Below are 19189 nucleotides of genomic sequence, written 5' to 3' on the forward strand. Positions count from 1 at the left end.
AATTCCATTTGAAATCGCTCCCAGTCAGCATATTCAACTTGTTTTTTTTCCTTTTTGCCTGTAAATGCTAAAACAGTGGCACTAAAAGGCTGCTGCCAACTGCTACAGCCACCTGGTGGTGACAGGGGAGTATTGCACCCGTCCATGTTTGCTTCTCTGTGACTCCCACGCCTCACAATGTTCCATTTTCTTTACTACACAGCAGAACAGTTAACTCTGGTCAGAGTCGACACAGGCAGTTTTTACGGACGCCTTTTTTGACCCACCCAAATCTTTTCAAAGCTCTTGCAGCCGTGCAAATGCATCTGGGTTTGATTGGCCGGTGGCCCAATCAACAATCAAGCTTTCCCATCTGTGATGCTTTCAGCGTCTCCGCATCAAGAGGAATTCCTCAAAAATCATCACCATCAAACAACCCAAAACATTGTAAATGTAAAGAATAAGCCTAATAAGACTAAGCCAGATGCTACATTTCCCTTTTTCACACTGGACTTTTGGAGCTAACGGATCAGGTTCTCGGGCAAGAATGATGGAGTTCCTGTCCAGACGCGGATTACGAAACGTCTCACCAGCCGGCGAAGCTACGAAAACCACAATTTTCCCATCTGCAAAAGTGGTCTGCTCCCCGAGAGTAACAAGCAGACAAAGTTACATGAGACCGAAGGGTGAAACCTTAACGTGGTCAATGAGACTCATTAAAATGCGCAGTCGAGCTCTAACAAATCCCTGGAAGGACATCAAATCATCTTTAATTTGGTGGTGGTGTAGTCATCAAAATCACATTATATCATAATTAAAGTCCAGTTTTAGGTTTGTGTGAGAGAAATCTGGAACATTTTATTAGGAGCTTAAAAATCTGCTTTATTTCTGTGGCAACCGTTTCAAGAATGAGGACATATATGATGGATGACATTATAGTACTAAAATAAAATCCATATAGTCGCTATACTCTCATGCAGTTTTGGTGTTTGGAACAAATCCTGTGTACTCAAAATGAGACCACATTAAAATTCAACAGATTCACACGAAAACCTCACTAAAAGTGGTCCAAAAACCTTTTGAATTGTCAACCGTTTACCGAGGAGTCATATAACATGCTTACAGTTACCATGCATGTTAAAATAAGCATGTCAGCGTATGCCAAGTGCTGGCATGGTAGCTGTTAGCATGCTAATGTTAGCATATCATGCTAACTGTTTAAGTTTAATTGATTGATTGAGACTTTTATTAGTAGATTGCACAGTACAGTACATATTCCGTACAATCGACCACTAAATGGTAACACCCCAATAAGTTTTTCAACTTGTTTAAGTCGGGGTCCACATTAATCATCCATCCATCCATCCATCCATCCATCATCTTCCGCTTATCCGAGGTCGGGTCGCGGGAGCAACAGCCTAAGCAGGGAAACCCAGACTTCCCTCTCCCCAGCCACTTCAAAAGTAACATGTTATATTGATGTGTTGGATTTTTAATGCGAAGTCGGAATTTTCAAGGTCGGATTTCCGACCTGGAAAGTCGGCGCGCCATCCCCGAGTTGGTTTTAAAGATGGCTCCTCTGGATGTAAACAATAATGTAGGCTTCAATAATATCCGTTGTTAGCACTTCTGATTAGTTTTTGTCGGATTAAATCAGCGATATACGATGTATTGTTAGACATTTATGTATGGTAACGTCACCACATTTATTTGATGTATATTATATATTTCACACTGCTAGCAATAGCGTCTGTGTTTGCTATTCATCTGCTGGGTTTGAAGGCTGCAAAAGGGGGCATATTTTCCCATAATTGTTTTCATTCAGACAAGGCAAGTGCAAAACTACATTTCGTAGATCTGGCCACCTTCATTACCGACCTTGAAACTGGAACGCTCACAGCCCGACGGTGACGTAATTTCCGGTGTACAGTGCCAAAATTGGCTTAAAAGAAAGTTAGCGTGCAAATGTCAGTATGGATGCTAACTCAGTACCAAGTTGTATGACTCTAGGGTGTACAGTGCCAAAATTGGCTAAAAAACAGTTAGCATGTTAATGTTAGCATCCTTGCTAACGATAGCATGCTAACAGTTAACATGCAAATATCAGTATGGATGCTAACTAAGTTCCAAGTTGTATGACTCTAAGGTGTACAGTGCCAAAATTGGCTAAAAAAACAGTTAGCCTGTTAATGTTAGCATCCTTGCTAACAATAGCATGATAACAGTTACAACAGCATTTGTCAAGTACCAAGTTATATGACTCCCAGGGGTGCGGTGGCAAAATCGTAAAATTGGCTGAAAAAGTTAGCATGCTAGCAGTTAGCATGCAAATATCGGTATGCATGCTAACTAAGTACCAAGTTATATGACTCTAAGGCAGGGGTCACCAACGTTTTTGAAACCAAAAGCTACTTCTTGGGTACTGATTAATGCGAAGGGCTACCAGTTTGATACACACTTAAATAAATTGCCAGAAATAGCCAATTTGCTCAATTTACTTTTAATAAATATGGATGGATGGATCTATATATATATATATATATATATATATGTATATATATATATATATATATATAAAATGGGTATTTCTGTCTGTCATTCCGTCTACGGAAGGTTATTTGTAGAGAATAAATGATGAAAAACCACTTAATTGAACGGTCTAAAAGAGGAGAAAACACGCACGAAAAGGAAAATTAAATTTTGAAACATAGTTTATCTTCAATTTCAAGTCTTTAAAAATCAAAATTCAACTGAAAAAAAGAAGAGAAAAACTAGCTAATTCAAATCTTTTTGAAAAAATAAAAAAAAAGAATTTATGGAACATCATTGTTCATTTTTCCTGATAAGATTAATTTTAGAATTTTGATGTTCATGTTTCAAATAGGTTAAAATCCGTTCTGCACTTTGTTAGAATATATAACAAATTGTACCAAACTATATTTCTAACTAAGACAAATCATTATTTCTTCTAGATTTTCCAGAACAAAAATTTTAAAAGAAATTCAAAAGACTTTGAATAAAGATTTAAATTTGATTCTACAGATTTTCTAGATTTGCCAGAATACTTTTTCTGAATTTTAATCATAATAAGTTTGAAGAAATATTTCACAAATATTCTTTGTTGAAAAAACAGAAGCTAAAATGAAGAATTAAATTAAAGTGTATTTATTATTCTTTACAATAAAAACATTTTTTTTACTTGAACATTGATTTAAATTTTCAGGAAAGAAGAGGAAGGAATTTAAAAGGTAAAAAGTTATATGTGTTTAAAAACCCTAAAATCATTTTTAAGGTTGTATTTTTTCTCTAAAATTGTCTTTCTGAAAGTTATAAGAAGCAAAGTAAAAAAATAAATGAATTTATTTAAACAAGTGAAAACCAAGTCTTTAAAATATTTTCTTGGATTTTCAAATTCTATTTGAGTTTTGTCTCTTAGAATTCAAAATGTGGAGCAAAGCGAGACCAGCTTGCTAGTAAATAAATACAATTTAAAAAATAGAGGCAGCTCACTGGTAAGTGCTGCTATTTGAGCTATTTTTAGAACAGGCCACCGAGCGACTCATCTGGTCCTTTTGGGCGACCTGGTGCCCGCGGGCACCGCGTTGGTGACCCCTGCTCTAAGGTGTACGGTGCCAAAATTGGCTAAAACAGTTATAACAGCATATGTCAAGTACCAAGTTATATGCGGTGGAAAAAAACGCAAAATCGGCTGAAAAAGTTAGCATGCTAATGTTAGCGCGCTAATGTTAACATGCTAACAGTTAGCGGACAGTATGTGACTCTGAGGTGTGCGGCGGCAAAATTGGCCAAAAAAAAGTTAACATATTAAGCACCAACATTTATGATTGAGATGTACGGTTAAAGAAAGATATTTTAAGTCCTGGGTGTTGTTGATATGACACGCACCACAAGGGGCTGCTAAAACCCAACTTTGATTGCTGCACACAATAGGAAACCTCCCAACAGAGCATGTCTAAGTGACATAAAAGTAAGGATTAAAAGTCAATAGTTCAAACTTTGTGGAATAAGGCTTACTTTTACAGTTTGAAAGAGGTGACTATTAATTACTTGTTGTGTTGTATTGTGTATTGTACTTACAGGCAGCATGAGGACAGTGCCAGGGGGTCCTGGCAGACCATCGGCACCAGGAAGACCAGCACGACCCGGTAGGCCCTGATGGGTGAGGGTTTAGGGGAACATGTCACTCCACAAACCACCGTAGCTTAGACCACCCGAGCTCCAAAACCCTTCTTCCACTCACCCTCTCGCCTATATCTCCTGGAGTGCCTGGTGACCCAGAGGGACCCGGGGGTCCGGGAAGACCCTATTTGTAAGCAAAAGATCCTATTAGACTCTCATGTGTACACCAGGAAGCGTAATTTATTTGCAGCACAAGATGTTTCAATCAGCGAAGCAGTCGCACATGTGGGAAAGGAATGCGTGAGGCAACATGAGAGCGGCGCATCCCTTTGTGGGGCGCTCTTTGTTTTCCTTCTGCAGGGCTCCATCTGTGAAGGGTGTCAGGAGCAACGGCCCCTTAAAACAGGGGTGTCCAAACTTTTTCCACTGAGGGCCGCACACTGAAAATCACAGCAAGCGGGGGCCACTTATTTTAAAAACCAATACAATGTATGTATAAAAAAATATACATTGAGGCCTCCACTCAGGCTTGATCCCGGGGACCCCGAAGGGTTTTGGTAAAAATAAAATGTTAAAGTGTCATTATTCAGTATTATTATTTTTATTATTATTCAAGTTTTAAATCTCTAGATCAACATTAGGTCTATCTGTCATTTTAAAAGATTTTAGTTGTATGCTCTTTTTTTGTCAAAGAAAACCATGTTTTTTTATGGAAAAAACACAACATATGCAATATTTTCACCCAATAACATTTTCAAGGAGAATATTTGAGATTATATAATAATTGGAGCCGTAAAAATGTCAAAAACTCATAATTCCATTGATTTTAATTCAGTATTATTTTTTGTGCAATGGCTCTTAAAAACAAAACACACTGATCCAAAAGTGTCCTACTCATTAAAGTGTTAAAAAATAAATTATGACTTTTTTTTTACTGTTTACAGTTCACACAATGGTCTCGAGATCAACTTCAGATCCATCCGTCAATTATAAGTTTTTTTGTTGTTTATGTTTTTTGTTGCTTCGTTTTAGGCCATTCTTTAAAAAAAAAAACAGCTCAGTTTTTTATATGGCAAACACCAAATATCCAACATTTGCCCCAAAAAATATCTCAAAGTGATATATTATATTCAATGTGACGTAATTGGAGCCTTGAATAGGTCAATAATTCATAATGACATTGATTTTGATTCACTTATTATTAAAAAAAAAAAAAAAGAAACCGCCTGCATGGCAGCTTTGTGTTATTAGAGTAAACATTGCAAAAATGTTCCTGTTACATTTTACATTTGCTCTTTTATACCACTTTTTATGTTTTCATTTATTTCAATCGTATTTTTAAAATGTACCGTGGAGCCGTTAAAAAATGACCTGCGGGCCGCAAATGGCCCCCGGGCCACACTTTGGACACCCCTGCCTTAAAACAAATGACCTAAATAATTAACATCTGGGCAAGTCCCTCAGTCATCTGGGAAAAGCTGCCGGACACGCCCTACGACGCAGCGAGTGGTTTGCACAGGAAGGCATTAACTTTTTTTTTTGTTTGTTTCTTTCAACGGAAGAGTGGAAGAGCAACATGGAGAGCCAATAGCTAGGAGAAAAGGAGATGTTGAGGACGGTCTTCAGGCGGGTTGACTTACTGCTGGCCCCTCAGGCCCAGGCGGACCCTCCATAAGCATTCCCTGAAACGCACAAGCACAGGAATCGGCCAGTTATTCAGGACGCACGTTCCCGCCTCCTCATTAAGACATGCGTTTGTTCCTCAACACTTTGGACGCGCATTCCTGCCTGTCACTTTGCTTCAGCTGCTGGTGAAAAGCCCGGCGGCGCTCTCCGACACGGGAAGCGCGAGATGATTCATTTGGAAGCGGCGAGCAGATCTCGAACCGTGATTGTGCATGCGGCGTCCGAACGTGTGCGTGCATGCGTCGCAACCTTCTAGGTGGACTCGACGGTGCACTCCGTGGCGGTGGTTTGCTGGATTTGAAGTTTGAAATTGCGTCGTCGTACATAATAACCATATATATTTATATACTGTATTTCCTTCAATTGCCGCCGGGGCGCTAGTTAATTTAAAACCTCTTCTCACTCCTGCGCTTACCAAAGGCATGCGGTAAAAGTAAGCATGCGCTAATTATTTTAAAACCCCTTCTCACTCCGGCACTTACCAAAGTCATGGATTAAAAATGTGAGTGTGATGTAAGCTTGGATGTTAAATCCTACTGAATAGCTCTTAATCTTCTTCCCTTTATGCGATTTCAAATTACCGGTATTGAAATCAGCCTCCTCCATTTTGAAAATGATGACAGGGGAAGTGTCACCCGTGAGGTCACGAGTTTGACCAGGCGGTAATACTAAGCATACGCTAATTATTTTGCGAAGCGAGTTTGACCCGGCAGTAATTCAAAGCAGTAAAGGCCAAAAGTTTGGTTCTTTGGGCACCAAACAATCTCATCCAATTTTGATTCAGAATTGATTGTCAATTCAACACGATTCTAGATTTAAAACCGATGATAATATTGTACTATTTGGTATAAGATTTCGAGTGAAACTTTTTCAAAACAAGCTACAGGTTAGAATAGCTTGTTTTGATTTCATGGAAATGGCCCCCAAAAAATAAATTTTCATAAACAGTACAGGCCAACAGTTTGGACACACCTTCTCATTTCAATGTGTTTTCTTTATTTTCATGACTATTTACATTGTAGATTGTCACTGAAGGCATCAAAACTATAAATGAACACATGTGGAGTTATATACTTAAAAAAAAAAGTCGAAATAACTAAAAAAGGTTTGATATTGTAGTTTCTTCAAAATAGCAACCCTTTGCTCTGGTTACTGCCATGCACACTCTTGGTATTCTCTCGATGAGCTTCAGAAACTAGTCACCTGAAGTGGTTTTTCACTTCACTTCACAGATGTCATAGTTTTGATGCCTTCAGTGACAATCTGTAATGTAAATAGTCATGAAAATAAAGAAAATGCATTGAAATGAGTGGGTGTGTCCCAACTTTTGGCCTGTACTGTATATATATATATATATATATATATATATATATATATATATATATATATATATATAAATAAATATATTCATTGATTTTTAATTGAATCGTAGCACCTGAATCATAAGCGTAATCGAATCGTGAGGTGCCCAACACACACACAGAACCCCCTTTGGTGCCCTCACAAATGATCACAAATCGAGAAGAAGCCAAGAGTATGCGAAAAAGTAATCCGAACAAAGGGTGGCTATTTTAAAGAAACGAGAATATAAAACATGTTTTCAGTGATTTCACCTTTTTTTGTTAAGTACATAACTCCACATGTGGTCATTCATAGTTTTGATGCCTTTAGTGACAATCTACAATGTAAATAGTCATGAAAATAAAGAAAACGCATTGAATGAGAAGGTGTGTCCATACTTTTGGCCTGTACTGCATATTAAAATAAATTTTTTTTAAATTCCATTTTGGGCCATTTCCATGAAATCAAAAAAAGCTATTGTTTTGAAAAAGATTAACTCTTAAGTCTTAAACCCAATAGTACATTATTATCATCGGTTTAAATCTAGAATCGTGTTGAATTGACAATTAATTCTGAATCGAATTGGATGAAATTGTTAGGTGTCCAAAGAATCACACTTCTAGTATTAATTATAAACCATGGTAAAACTCTTGATGGTTAGTATTTTTTGTTGCTCTAAGTACATAACTCCACATGTGTTTATTCATAGTTTTGATTACTTCAGTGACAATCTACAATAGTCATCAAAATAAAGAAAACGCATTGAATGAGAAGGTGTGTCCAAACTTTGGGCCTGCACTATATATACCCAATTTTAGCACAGTAGTGTTGGCACACCACAATTTCAGCAGTCGATACCAATATCCAAGTCGACATTGCGAATGAAAAAACACAAAAACGGAATCCATGTACTTGTGTTTGTGCACAATGCAGGCTAACTGATATTTTTTCCCATGTGTGACGTATCAGATTTTTTTATGTGAACGTGAACAGTAAAGGCCTCTTTCGTACGAAACGTTCACACTGCACGGCCGAGTGTCCAATTCATATTTTTCATTTTAAAAAAAAAAGGGATTTCTAATGTGAATGCAACCTGACCTGCACGACGCATGCACTGAAGTGTTTACGGAAGTAAACATGGCTTCAATTCCAGTCGGTCTCAGTCCTGGCGGATCTGTGGCAATATCAAGGGTTTTGTGCAATCAAACTCAGCATTTTTTGGCAGTTATAAGGGATATTTTGCTTCGATGTCGGCGACAGAAGCGGTGGAAATTTCCAGTGAGTTCCCAAAACATTTTCTTTTGACCTGTTTTTCTGCTCCGTAGTCAACTATTTATACTACCGTATTTTTTGGAGTATAAGTCGCTCCGGAGTATAAGTCGCACCTGCCGTGAATGCATAATAAAGAAGGAAAAAAACATATCTAAGTCGCATTTTTGGGGGAAATTTTTCTGATAAAACCCAACACCAAGAAAAGACATTTGACAGGCAATTTAAAAAAAATAAAGAATAGTGAACAACAGGCTGAATAAGTGTACGTCATATGACGCATAAATAACCAACTGAGAAGGTGCCTGGTATGTTAACGTAACATATTATGGTAAGTCATTCAAATAACTATAACATATAGAACATGCTATAAGTTTACCAAACAATCTGTCACTTGTAATTGCTAAATCCGATGAAATATTATACGTCTAGTAATAATTTCACACATGAGTCACTCCTGAGTATAAGTCCCACCCCCGGCCAAACTATGAAAAAAACTGCGACTTATAGTCCGAAAAATACGGTATTTGTAACTGTGTATTCTGGCGAATAATTATAACACATATCGCATTTTGATGATTTATTTTCCACATAAGAAAGAGGCCTGGGTCCAATATGAAAACTCCGGAATTGTACTGTTCACACTGACAGGCAACAAAAAAATTGGAATTGACCTGCAGTGTGAACGAGGCCTTAATCAGATATGTATCAAATGTGACTGCAGTCTGAAAGATCGAGTCGCTTTTATCCGACTAATACGTAACCAAAAAGCGATAAGTTGAAAATAAACAGTTGACAAATGAGTAGAAAATATCCGAAAATAAAATGTTTCAGGAACTCGCGTCAATATTCCACCACTTCTGTCTCCGACTACTCCGGAGCAAACTTCAAATGTCCTACAAAACTGCAAAAGCCAAAATGTTTGCTCTCTTCCTTCCTAATCTTCCACGCACAATAATCGGGTTCAGAAAATCTTGATATTGATTGCACAAAATCATTGAAATTGCCAAAAATGCGCCAGGACTGAAACCGACCACAATCGGAGCCATGGCCGTAAACAATGCAGCACGTGTGACGTCATGCGGGTCAGAGCACGTTCGCATTAGACGTCGCATTTTTTTGTGATGCAAAGTGACACCCAATCTTATCGTAACGTGAACGGGTATGTAAAAAAAATCGGATTTGGTGAAAAATCCCGAATTAACTATCTTGCACTGTGAACGCAGCCTTAAATCCACTACATTATTGAAAAGCGTTTCAAAGTGTCCAGTATTGAAGATCAATGTGCTTCAACATCTTTTAAATTGCAGTATCAGTTGCCAAGCGGTCACTACACACTCAAAAATAGAACAGCAGTGTTCTATCAACTCCAGGTATATCAAAACAAAAAATGTTGTGCTTATAAATATGTTCATGAGTAACGATAAGAACAGTGATGTGGAGCCATCAGGTAAATAAAACAAACACCATTGTTCTTAATATTCTTTCAATATGTCATTTGTAATGAAGTAGGCTAATGATAATTAAACAACACTGCTTTTGTTTTGTTTTTATTATTAGTGTCAACGTTTCAGCTTGTTTTATTTCCACAATGTGCCCATAAAAAAAGAGCTGGGCTCAGCAAAAACCCTTAAAATAAGCAAACCCGTGGTTTTCAAACGACAAGAGTCTCTCTCAGCTGGGTTTTCTTGGCACTAAATTTATAAAGTGGGCTTAAACATGCTTCTGGAGGCTTTCTACACACTAAAAAATGTTGGGTTTAAAAGATAACCCATTTTAAACCCAACTGCTGGTTCAGAAAAGGACTTATCCCTGATTTTAACGCAACATTTTGGGTAAATTTTTTCAACGCAACTTGAATTATTTAACCAAAAAGTTGAGTTATGATAACTTAATTTTGGGTTATTCCCAACCAAACTATTGGGTTGAATTATGGGTTGAGATTAATCCATAGAAAATTTCCTTCAAGAAAAAAGTAACTTTAAAAATAAAAAAAGCCCTTTACCCAAAAATGGGTTATTCATATAAAACCAACCCAAAAGTGGTTCATAATTTTGAAAACCCAGATATTGAGTTAAAATAATACCCTTGGATTGCTATTCATAAAAATAACTTAACCCAACACTAGCAACTCATAAATTGGGTTGTCAAAAATAACCCAGTATTTTTTTGTGTGTGGGCTTGTGGTGGCGGATCTCCACTCTCACTCGCGCAACAAAAGCTTTCCTGACCGCTCGTATTCGATTTGTGTTTAAATGAGGCGACATAAAACCCTGTTACCTTTAATATGTACCTCTTCTTGCTAAATATAGCAACAAAGCGGCCAAAGTGCATCACAGGTCATTTCTGCTACGTCTTATTCTCGGGCAAAAACGGGTAGGTGTGAGGTGTGTTGTGAAGTTATGTCACACTTCCATTTTCACGTGTTTATGAGTAAGGGCCAACCGGAAGCGCCAAATCTGAATTTGTGACAAACTTCTACAAATAAGTAAATATATGGAAACACGAGATCATATTTTTTAAGACAGGCGGTGAGAAATAAAGCTGCTCGCCGAAAGAAAAGTGTTGTACGGTATTCGGTACTGACGATTTTGAAAAAAATAAATATTGGTGTATTGTTTTGTGTGATGGTATCTATGGCTCTACTGAAAGGAAAAATTGACCCTAATGGTCCAAATGAAAAAAACTATGACTAAATTCTAGACAATAAATTAATATAATCTCCATGGCAGACGGCCGACTGTAAATCAAGCGTACCCCTGTTGGACACCAACTATGTGACCTCAGCGGTATACCATGGACCACCCTCTGAATATTTGCCTCATGAAATGTCTTCGAGTGACGCTCGCGGGATGAGACGTTCGTGTGCGCTGGCAAAGCCAACCGTGAGTGGCAACATCTGTCGCAAGGCTGGCTATTGTCTCCGAGCCCATCTCGGAGAGGTGAACCTAAACACAAGTTCCTTTTTCTGTCCCTCCAATGTAAATAAGAAGACGCTCAGTCACGGATGCGTGTATACTTTGTGACATCTTGTTTGGCAGTCCTACAGCTGCCGCGGCTCAACTTGACCGGCCTTCTTCGGTGACTTCACCTGCACACGACGACTTCATGAGTTTGGTCGGCCTATCTATGCAAAAGCCGGGGTAAAAGAAAAGAGCGGCTTCGAGGGATTTCTTTGTTGCACACTTTCCCTTTTCTCTCCGTGTTTAGACACAGCCCGCGTTCTGTTTGCAATCCAAATGTTTACATTGAGTCCTGGTGGCCAAAGCCTCTTGTAGGCTGTTCGTCTGGATGCATGCGTATGGATCACAAACAAACAATACTTACAGGCTCGATGACAGCGGGCTCTCCCTTTTGTCCCTTCTCGCCACGAACGCCGTCAACCTGCACAGCAAACATGATGGCGCCATTAGTTACATCTTTTTTTTCGGACCTTTGCCCAGTGTTCTTTACCTGTTCGTAATACTCATTGGTCTCAGCAGGAAGCCCTTTGGAAACTTTATCTTGGTAGTCGATGTCATCGTAGTTGTCATACGTATCCTCCAAATCAGTATAGTCGGTGATGAGCCCCTCTTTGAATCCGTCCAGGTCCTTGTAGTCGTCTTCGCCCTCAACGCCTAGACCGGTTCCGGTGGCAATAGAGCCACCGGCGCCAGTGCCGGCTTGGGCTGATCCGCCGCCGGTCGTGGAAGATCCGCCCACCGAGACAGAACCGCCACCGACAGATACAGAACCGCCTCCTTGTGTAATGGTAGAACTACTGCTGGCTCTGCCGCCTCCACCACCTAGCGTGATGGTGCCACTGCTGCTGCCCCCTCCGACACCAAGGTCGATTGTGCTGCTGCCACCACCGACACCAAGGTCGATTGTGCTGCTGCCACCACCGACACCAAGGTCGATTGTGCTGCTGCCACCACCGACACCGAGGTCGATTGTGCTGCTGCCACCACCGACACCAAGGCCGATTGTGCTGCTGCCTCCTCCGACACCAAGGTCGATTGTGCTGCTGCTACCGCCACCACCAAGATGGATTCTGCTGCTGCCGCCGCTGCTACCTCCCCCACCCAGGCTGATGGTGTCACTGCTGCTGCTACCTCCACCACCACCACCAATGGTGACTGTGCGACTACTGCCGCCTCCTCCGCCGGTGTTAATGTGGCTATCCACTCCATAATCGTAGCCATCGCTGTAGTCATCATAGGAAGTTCCAGCCTAAGAAAACACAAGTTATTGTGGAAACTAGTGTTAACACCGTCAAAATTCTTGTTAACCTACCGAGGTTTTATTGATGGTGAAGGAGCTTCCCCCGCCACCCGGTACGACCCTCGTTTCCACAGCGCTCCCTGCACCCAGGTCAATCTTTCCAGCCATTCCCAGGTCTAGTTTGCCGCCGGTGCCGGTGCTGGTGAAGGTGACACGCCCGGAGTCGTCATCGTTGTCGGGGGTCGCCGGCGTCAACTCGTCGTAGTAGTTTTCATAGTTGCCGTAGGTGTCATAGCTGTCAGAGCCGTCGTTGCCTCCGCCTGTGGCAGTTGACGAGGAGCTACTCGACGAGCCGGAAGAGGACGAGCCAGAAGAGGTCGAGCCAGCGGAAGATGAGCCAGAAGAGGAAGCGCTCGATATGATGGTGGTCACTTTGCCACTAGGGTCGACCCTCACGTCATCTCTTGAAACCACACCTGTAACCTGTTAACACCAACAGTGTTTACTGGTCCAACTTATTGCGCACATATAGACAGCCTCTTCAGAATGAGCCATTTATGGATTATCTACCTTAACTTCCTTCTCCTCTGCGTCGGCAGTTGATTCAAGGGCTTTTCCATCTCCGTCATCATAGTAAGGGTATTCATAATAGTAGCTGTCCTCCTCCGTGTTCTAAAGGTAATACACAGACAATGAGAAATTCCTAAATCCAACGTGATAGTGCTGGATCAGTCATATAAAGACGAAACAGGCCATCAATCAGGTGCAGGAATGCCTCCAGACTTGTAGAAACCTTTACTGGACGCTCCTGCCCTAACTTGTTACCCCAGAATGACGAATGGCTCATGTCGCACACTTAAATGTCAGGTGGCTGCTCTTTCTTTTAGCACCTTGTAGGTTAATTAGTATGGGTGTAATGTATTTATTACAGCTGTGGAATAGGTGGAAGAGTGAAGTGGAGGAGTTAAGCTGTGGACAGGCACCATATATCATCATGATTAACTAACTCATAACTTGATGATGAACCTTTGGACCTTGTCAGCTGAAATGAAGTGGACAGTGGAAAAAAACAACAGATACAACTGAACCCAAAGGCTCTTGCTTGTAAGGAGTCATGTGCATTCAAGATCAAATAAAAAAATGTTTTATCCTAGGTAAGATAGTATGTCAAGGAACCTAGAACCCAGCAAGCAGGAAGAACCAATAGGCTGACGGGACAGGGCATCACTCACATAGTCGTCTGTGTTGGGGTCTTGGTTCTGCGGCTGGTCGGGCACCGCCACCTCACAGTCGGGGCTGTAGTGTTCGCAGTAGTCATAGGCAGCGCGGTGGTCTGCTACAATCATTAGCTGCTGGATATCTCCCTGAAAAACCACAAGAAACCGGAAGCGTTTTAGACTACAAGCATTCACACAAACAAGCTTGGAAAAAAAGCCAAAAGACGGCATGTCAACAAATAAAAACACAACATCTGCTTGTTGAAAGTAGGTCAGGGACTTGCAAGGGTCTGACTTCAAAAAACCGGCAGGCTGGTTTACTGCCCATGTTTTAATAATTGGTCCGAGTCCTGAGGTTCTGAAGAGTGATTATTGCCTCGCAGCTGATTGTGCAAGATGGATGATCTCACTCAGCGCGATTAGCAGCGTGAGCAGACCTGCAGACGGTACGAGTTGTCCACGTTTAACTTACAGAAGAAGGAAGGGGCGGTGATATGGTTGTTTAGGAACGCTGACACAGGGAAGGCAGAACTTGTGAGATTGATGTGAACAAGCAGGAGAGGGGAAAGCGCAAGCGAGAGAGAGGAGAAAAAAACCGAAGGCTCTGTGGGATCCCCGGGCTACACAGGGAGCTGGGTGTGAGTGTGCGCTATACAAGTCGCTGTATCACTTCTGTCCAAACATGTTCTCATCACACATTTAAAGTCAGTGATGTCATCATTCCAATACAGAATCAACAAACGCAGAAAAGGGAATAATGAGGCAAAGGATGAGAACGGACTCCCGAGATTGTTCCATGGTTTTAATTAGGATCATGGCGGCCTTGCCAGCTGTGACTCCTTAAGCACAGCTCCCACATAAACAAGCCGAGTGGACACCAGAAACCATGTGATCCTTTAATAGTCCTCCTCAGGATGATGTTTCCTGCTCTGTCCTTGGCTTATCACTAGCGTTTACTTTGGATGCGAGAAAATAAATCCCAACATTTCCTCCGAGACAGGAGGAATGAAGTAGCTGCTAAGCAGTGTCACTGCCAGCTACAAACCTCCCAGGAAACGTCTAAATGTCCGATGTATTCCTCTAAATTCGAAGATTAAGCGATGAATTAGTATCGGTGACGGCGTGCGTTGTTTTTCTGCTACGTTGGCTGAGGCGGTGAATCACAGCTGCACTGAGAAGGGACGTGGGGATCTCAGAATGAGCTCAGACTCGGTTGGAAGCACGACGACTTAGAGCGCTGTTGTCGGGAACAACGTGACCACGTTCGCTGGCCTCTGTGGCTGTCAGAGAGTGACGGAGTGAATTTATTATCAAAGCCGCACATTTTCCATTGCCTTATCTAAATCTAAAATCATTGTCAGGATGTCTAAACATCTAAGTTTATGTCTTGCCGCAAATTGAATATAAACCGTCACATTAGTAGAATCTACAGTCGTCACACCTCCACATGAGTCTAGTCAAAGTCCTGATTTACAATCGAGTTTTGATTTCCTTACTCTCTCTGCTCCGTGCGACCTGATGTATGCAGCTGTTGTGCGGATGCTAACGCAACATTTCACGCTGACGTCCGGCTGGCAGCCCGCTGAAATGTGATAGAGTCGTGTGTGTTCATTTGCTTTTTAAAGAGCTCTGTGGATGAAAATGTCGTCACATATGCAATGATTGATGTGTAAATTTCTTCGACACCAGAGAGGAAACACACTGCCGAGTCCCACAAAAAAAAAAAAAAAAAACCTCACTCCGTTCTGCTTGTGTCCGGGTGGGGGCAGGAGAGAGCTCCCCTCTCTCGGAACACAGCCAAACATCTGTCTCCATCTGAACCCGACCCAAAGCCATTCAGGCCGGACTCACTGGACTCCAGCCTGTGCTGTTGTGATGATTTGCATGATATGTGCTTTTGCAGTGTTGCAACGTGAACCTTCTGCAATCTCATTGCGGTGTCCCTTCCACGTTGTTGTTTTGCCCGAGAGTCCCAATGGTTTCTCTCTAAAAATGCCCTTGTTTACCTTTTTACGCTTCACCTATCAGCTTAAGTAAGTTAAATCTCCCTGACACATGTGGTGGAGGTGCTAGGGGGAGGTGGCCCCACAGAGCAAGGAGCACCCTGGGAGGTCCAGACTGCATTTTTTGTAAGTGAATATTGACACACTCACAAGCCTCGGCGCCGGGCCAGTTCTTAAAGCCAAGCTCGGGGCACGGTGGCGGCAGGCCAAGCGAAAGTTTGCGTTACTGTCCCTTTTAAATACATGCTGAAACATTGCATGTTTCCCCTGCAGACTGCAGCTGGATGGCAGCCCCCCCCACTTCCAAATCAACGCCAACAGTAACAGGCCGCTCTGGGAAGCCACTTTAACCACGCAGCCTCACCTTAACCATCCCCACCGCAGTCTGCTAAAGATTTTAATCCCGCGTCTCTACGGACTACCGGCGGCCGTATTCCCATTTCCTGTTCTTTAAGGAAACCGGATCGCAGGTTGGCCCCCTGTACCAGTCCTAGTGTTTGGCTTTCCCCCCCAAACTGATGGAACTCTTACACAGAAAGTGCTGAGGGGGCACAAGAGGATAGGGCTCGCTGAAACGGTGAAAACATCTGACACGAGTTAGAGAAAGTCTCTTAATTGTCCATGTTGGAAAGGCCATCGTTCCAACCATTAGGCCACAAGTATGGAAAAGTGTGACACATACTTTGGTTCAGATGTTGTACGTGCATTTAAGGACAAGGACAACAGGACAAGATGATTATATTTTTCATTGATGTCCAATGCTAACGTCAGCCAGAGTGGAGCATCTCAAATCAACCTGAATTAGTAACAGGTTTCTATCAGTGTTTTTTCTTATGGTATCACACAAAATCTGCAACGCCAAAAATGATACCTCTGGATGACATCATGTTCCAGGACTGACCGTCACTATTTCCAGAGTGCGACCCCCGGTTTGGCTTCTATTCCTGAACCTGCCCACGCTTACTATCAGAACTCATGGCACCATTTTAAACAACAAGAACTTGACTACAATACGCCAAGAATGCTGATCCTGTAATGATTTTGTCTCTAAAGGACACTGGGAGTGAGAAATGCTACAAGCCACTAAGAGGTGTGGACGTTTGTTTCGGTGACCACGACATCCATCACAGAGACCATACCACAAACCACTTTGGGGTACGGTAAGTAGTACTGGTCTGGGCTTCACAACTCCCTAACCACTATGGATCTTACCGTACATTCAGCTGGGGTTTCTTTTGCGCATTATCACACACAGAGGTGGATTTTGTCGTTTTTTATAAACACAGAGTATGAGCTGTTGTAGCAAATATTTGACTGGCATAAAATCAAACAACACAGTTAGAATTTTGATCAAATTTTGTGGTCAGAATAGTAAAAAGTGTTGACGTGTGACGTAAAGTCTATTGAAAAGCATTTGGGAGAAGTCTTTTTTTTTTTCTTCTTCTTCCTTTTACACGTTTTTATTATTCTGGCTCGACCGGCTTGGCTCGCACTGAAAACCCAGCACGCCTCCCGTCGGCAGGAAAATCAAAATCAGACTAAACTCGCAAAGGGGTGAAGGGAGCGAGAGGAGAACAGAACCGGCATCATTTGGAAAGTATGTGCTGAAGTTGTTCGCTTTCTCTGTCTGTCCTCCTTCCAGACTGGCAGACGCGCGAGCCGGGAGGCTTCAAGCATCCCTCGCAAAAAAAAATTACACAATATCTGCCCGTTCCCACGGTAACCGTCGACAATTGGGCTGGCAATAGTCAAGATTTAAACGGTTGCAGTATTGCCTCATTCTCTATAAAACTTCCGTAGCTAATGAAGCAGTCAGTGAGTAAGTTACACTTATAAATACTTACAGCTATTAGTTGTTTTTTGGTGAGGGGGATAACAATAGTAAGCAGCTACAATTACAACTGGTTAAATACTTCAAATTGCCAACGCATGGTCTAAGTCAGCCAGTCTAGTTAAGTCCAAGATCTCTCTAAAGTGTTTCTAAATGTATTAAAACTAGACTTCACGTTGGTGGATGTCCTCTTATTGATACTGTGTCATAAACATGTATCTTAAAATGTTGTGAGAGGTTTTCTTTGTATCTAACACAATATGGTAGGGACAAGTGTGATCCCGATACCAAAATGTATTTGAATACTTTTCTAAATAAAGGGGACCACAAAAATTGTATTATTGGCTTTATTTTAACAAAAAATCTTAGGGTACATTAAACATATGTTTCTTATTGCAAGTTTGTCCTTAAATAAAATATTGAACACACAAGACAACTTGTCTTTTAGTAGTAAGTAAACAACCAAAGGCTCCTAATTTAGTATGCTGACATATGCAGTAACATATTGTGTCATTTATCATTCTATTATTTGGTCGAAATTATAAAGGACAAGTGGTAGAAAATGAAATATTAATCTACTTGTTCATTTCCTGTAATATCTGCTTATTTTCCGTTTTAACATGGTCTATCTACACTTCTGTTAAAATGTAATAATCACTTATTTTTCTGTTGTTTGGATACTTTAAATTAGTTTTGGATGATACGACAAATTTGGGTATCAATCTGATACCAAGTCGTTACAGGATCATACATTGGTCATAGTCAAAGTCCTCATAGGTCCAGGGATACAACTTGGTATCATTACAGTGGATGTTAGGTGTAGATCCACCAATGGCGTTTGTTTACGTTTTGACGGCGGTGAGCTACGGTGTGTACTAGAGATGCGCGGTTTGTGGTCTCATCCGCGGAGTCCGCGGATAAACCGCGGGTCGGGCAGTTGACATGACGAAAAAATTGATTTTAATTAGTTTCGGGCGGGTGGCGGTTGAACCAAATATTTTATATGCATGGTTCTGTGATCGGTATCCTTTGCCATTCAAAGTGCCATTTAAGACCCGTGTCACAAAGCGAAGAAGACAATAAGAGAAGCTAATATTCTCCTGAAAGACTGCAGGTAGTCACCCAGATAATAAGCATTAAGGTGTGCTATGAAGCCATTGGCTTTGTCGCCTTCTACAACATGTACGATCTGCTTGTCAGTCCAGCATCATGTTGTGTGTGGCTTCCGCGGCAACACGCACACGACTGCAAGGCATACTGGGTGACGAGTACACTAATGGTTGTGATATAAACAATTTCAACACTCTTAGTAATATGCGCCACGCTGTGAAACCACACCAATTAAGAACGACAAACACATTTCGGGAGAACATCCTCACAGTAACACAACATAAACGCAACACAACAAATACCCATAATCCTTTGTATTCATGACACTTCCTGACTATTTTATACACCCCGCTAGCAGCAAACCCCACCCCGGTGCGTCGGTAAGGTGGGCGGGGTTGGGGGCGCGGGGG

General features: G+C 41.4%; 1 protein-coding gene across 1 annotated transcript in view; it reads right to left on the reverse strand.

Moving 5' to 3' along the window:
* Nucleotides 1-19189, reverse strand: part of LOC133557153 (collagen alpha-1(XI) chain-like) — a 110937-nt gene that overhangs the window by 73111 nt on the left and 18637 nt on the right. Inside the window, exons 5-12 of the mRNA XM_061907398.1 lie at nt 13851-13982; nt 13189-13290; nt 12691-13101; nt 11869-12627; nt 11743-11799; nt 5760-5801; nt 4241-4303; nt 4078-4152 (exon numbers count right to left, since the gene is read on the reverse strand). Coding sequence (XP_061763382.1) covers nt 4078-4152; nt 4241-4303; nt 5760-5801; nt 11743-11799; nt 11869-12627; nt 12691-13101; nt 13189-13290; nt 13851-13982 — 1641 coding nt within the window. The remainder of the gene's footprint in view (nt 1-4077; nt 4153-4240; nt 4304-5759; nt 5802-11742; nt 11800-11868; nt 12628-12690; nt 13102-13188; nt 13291-13850; nt 13983-19189) is intronic.

This window comes from Nerophis ophidion, linkage group LG08, assembly GCF_033978795.1.
Source record: "Nerophis ophidion isolate RoL-2023_Sa linkage group LG08, RoL_Noph_v1.0, whole genome shotgun sequence".
NCBI lineage: Eukaryota > Metazoa > Chordata > Actinopteri > Syngnathiformes > Syngnathidae > Nerophis > Nerophis ophidion.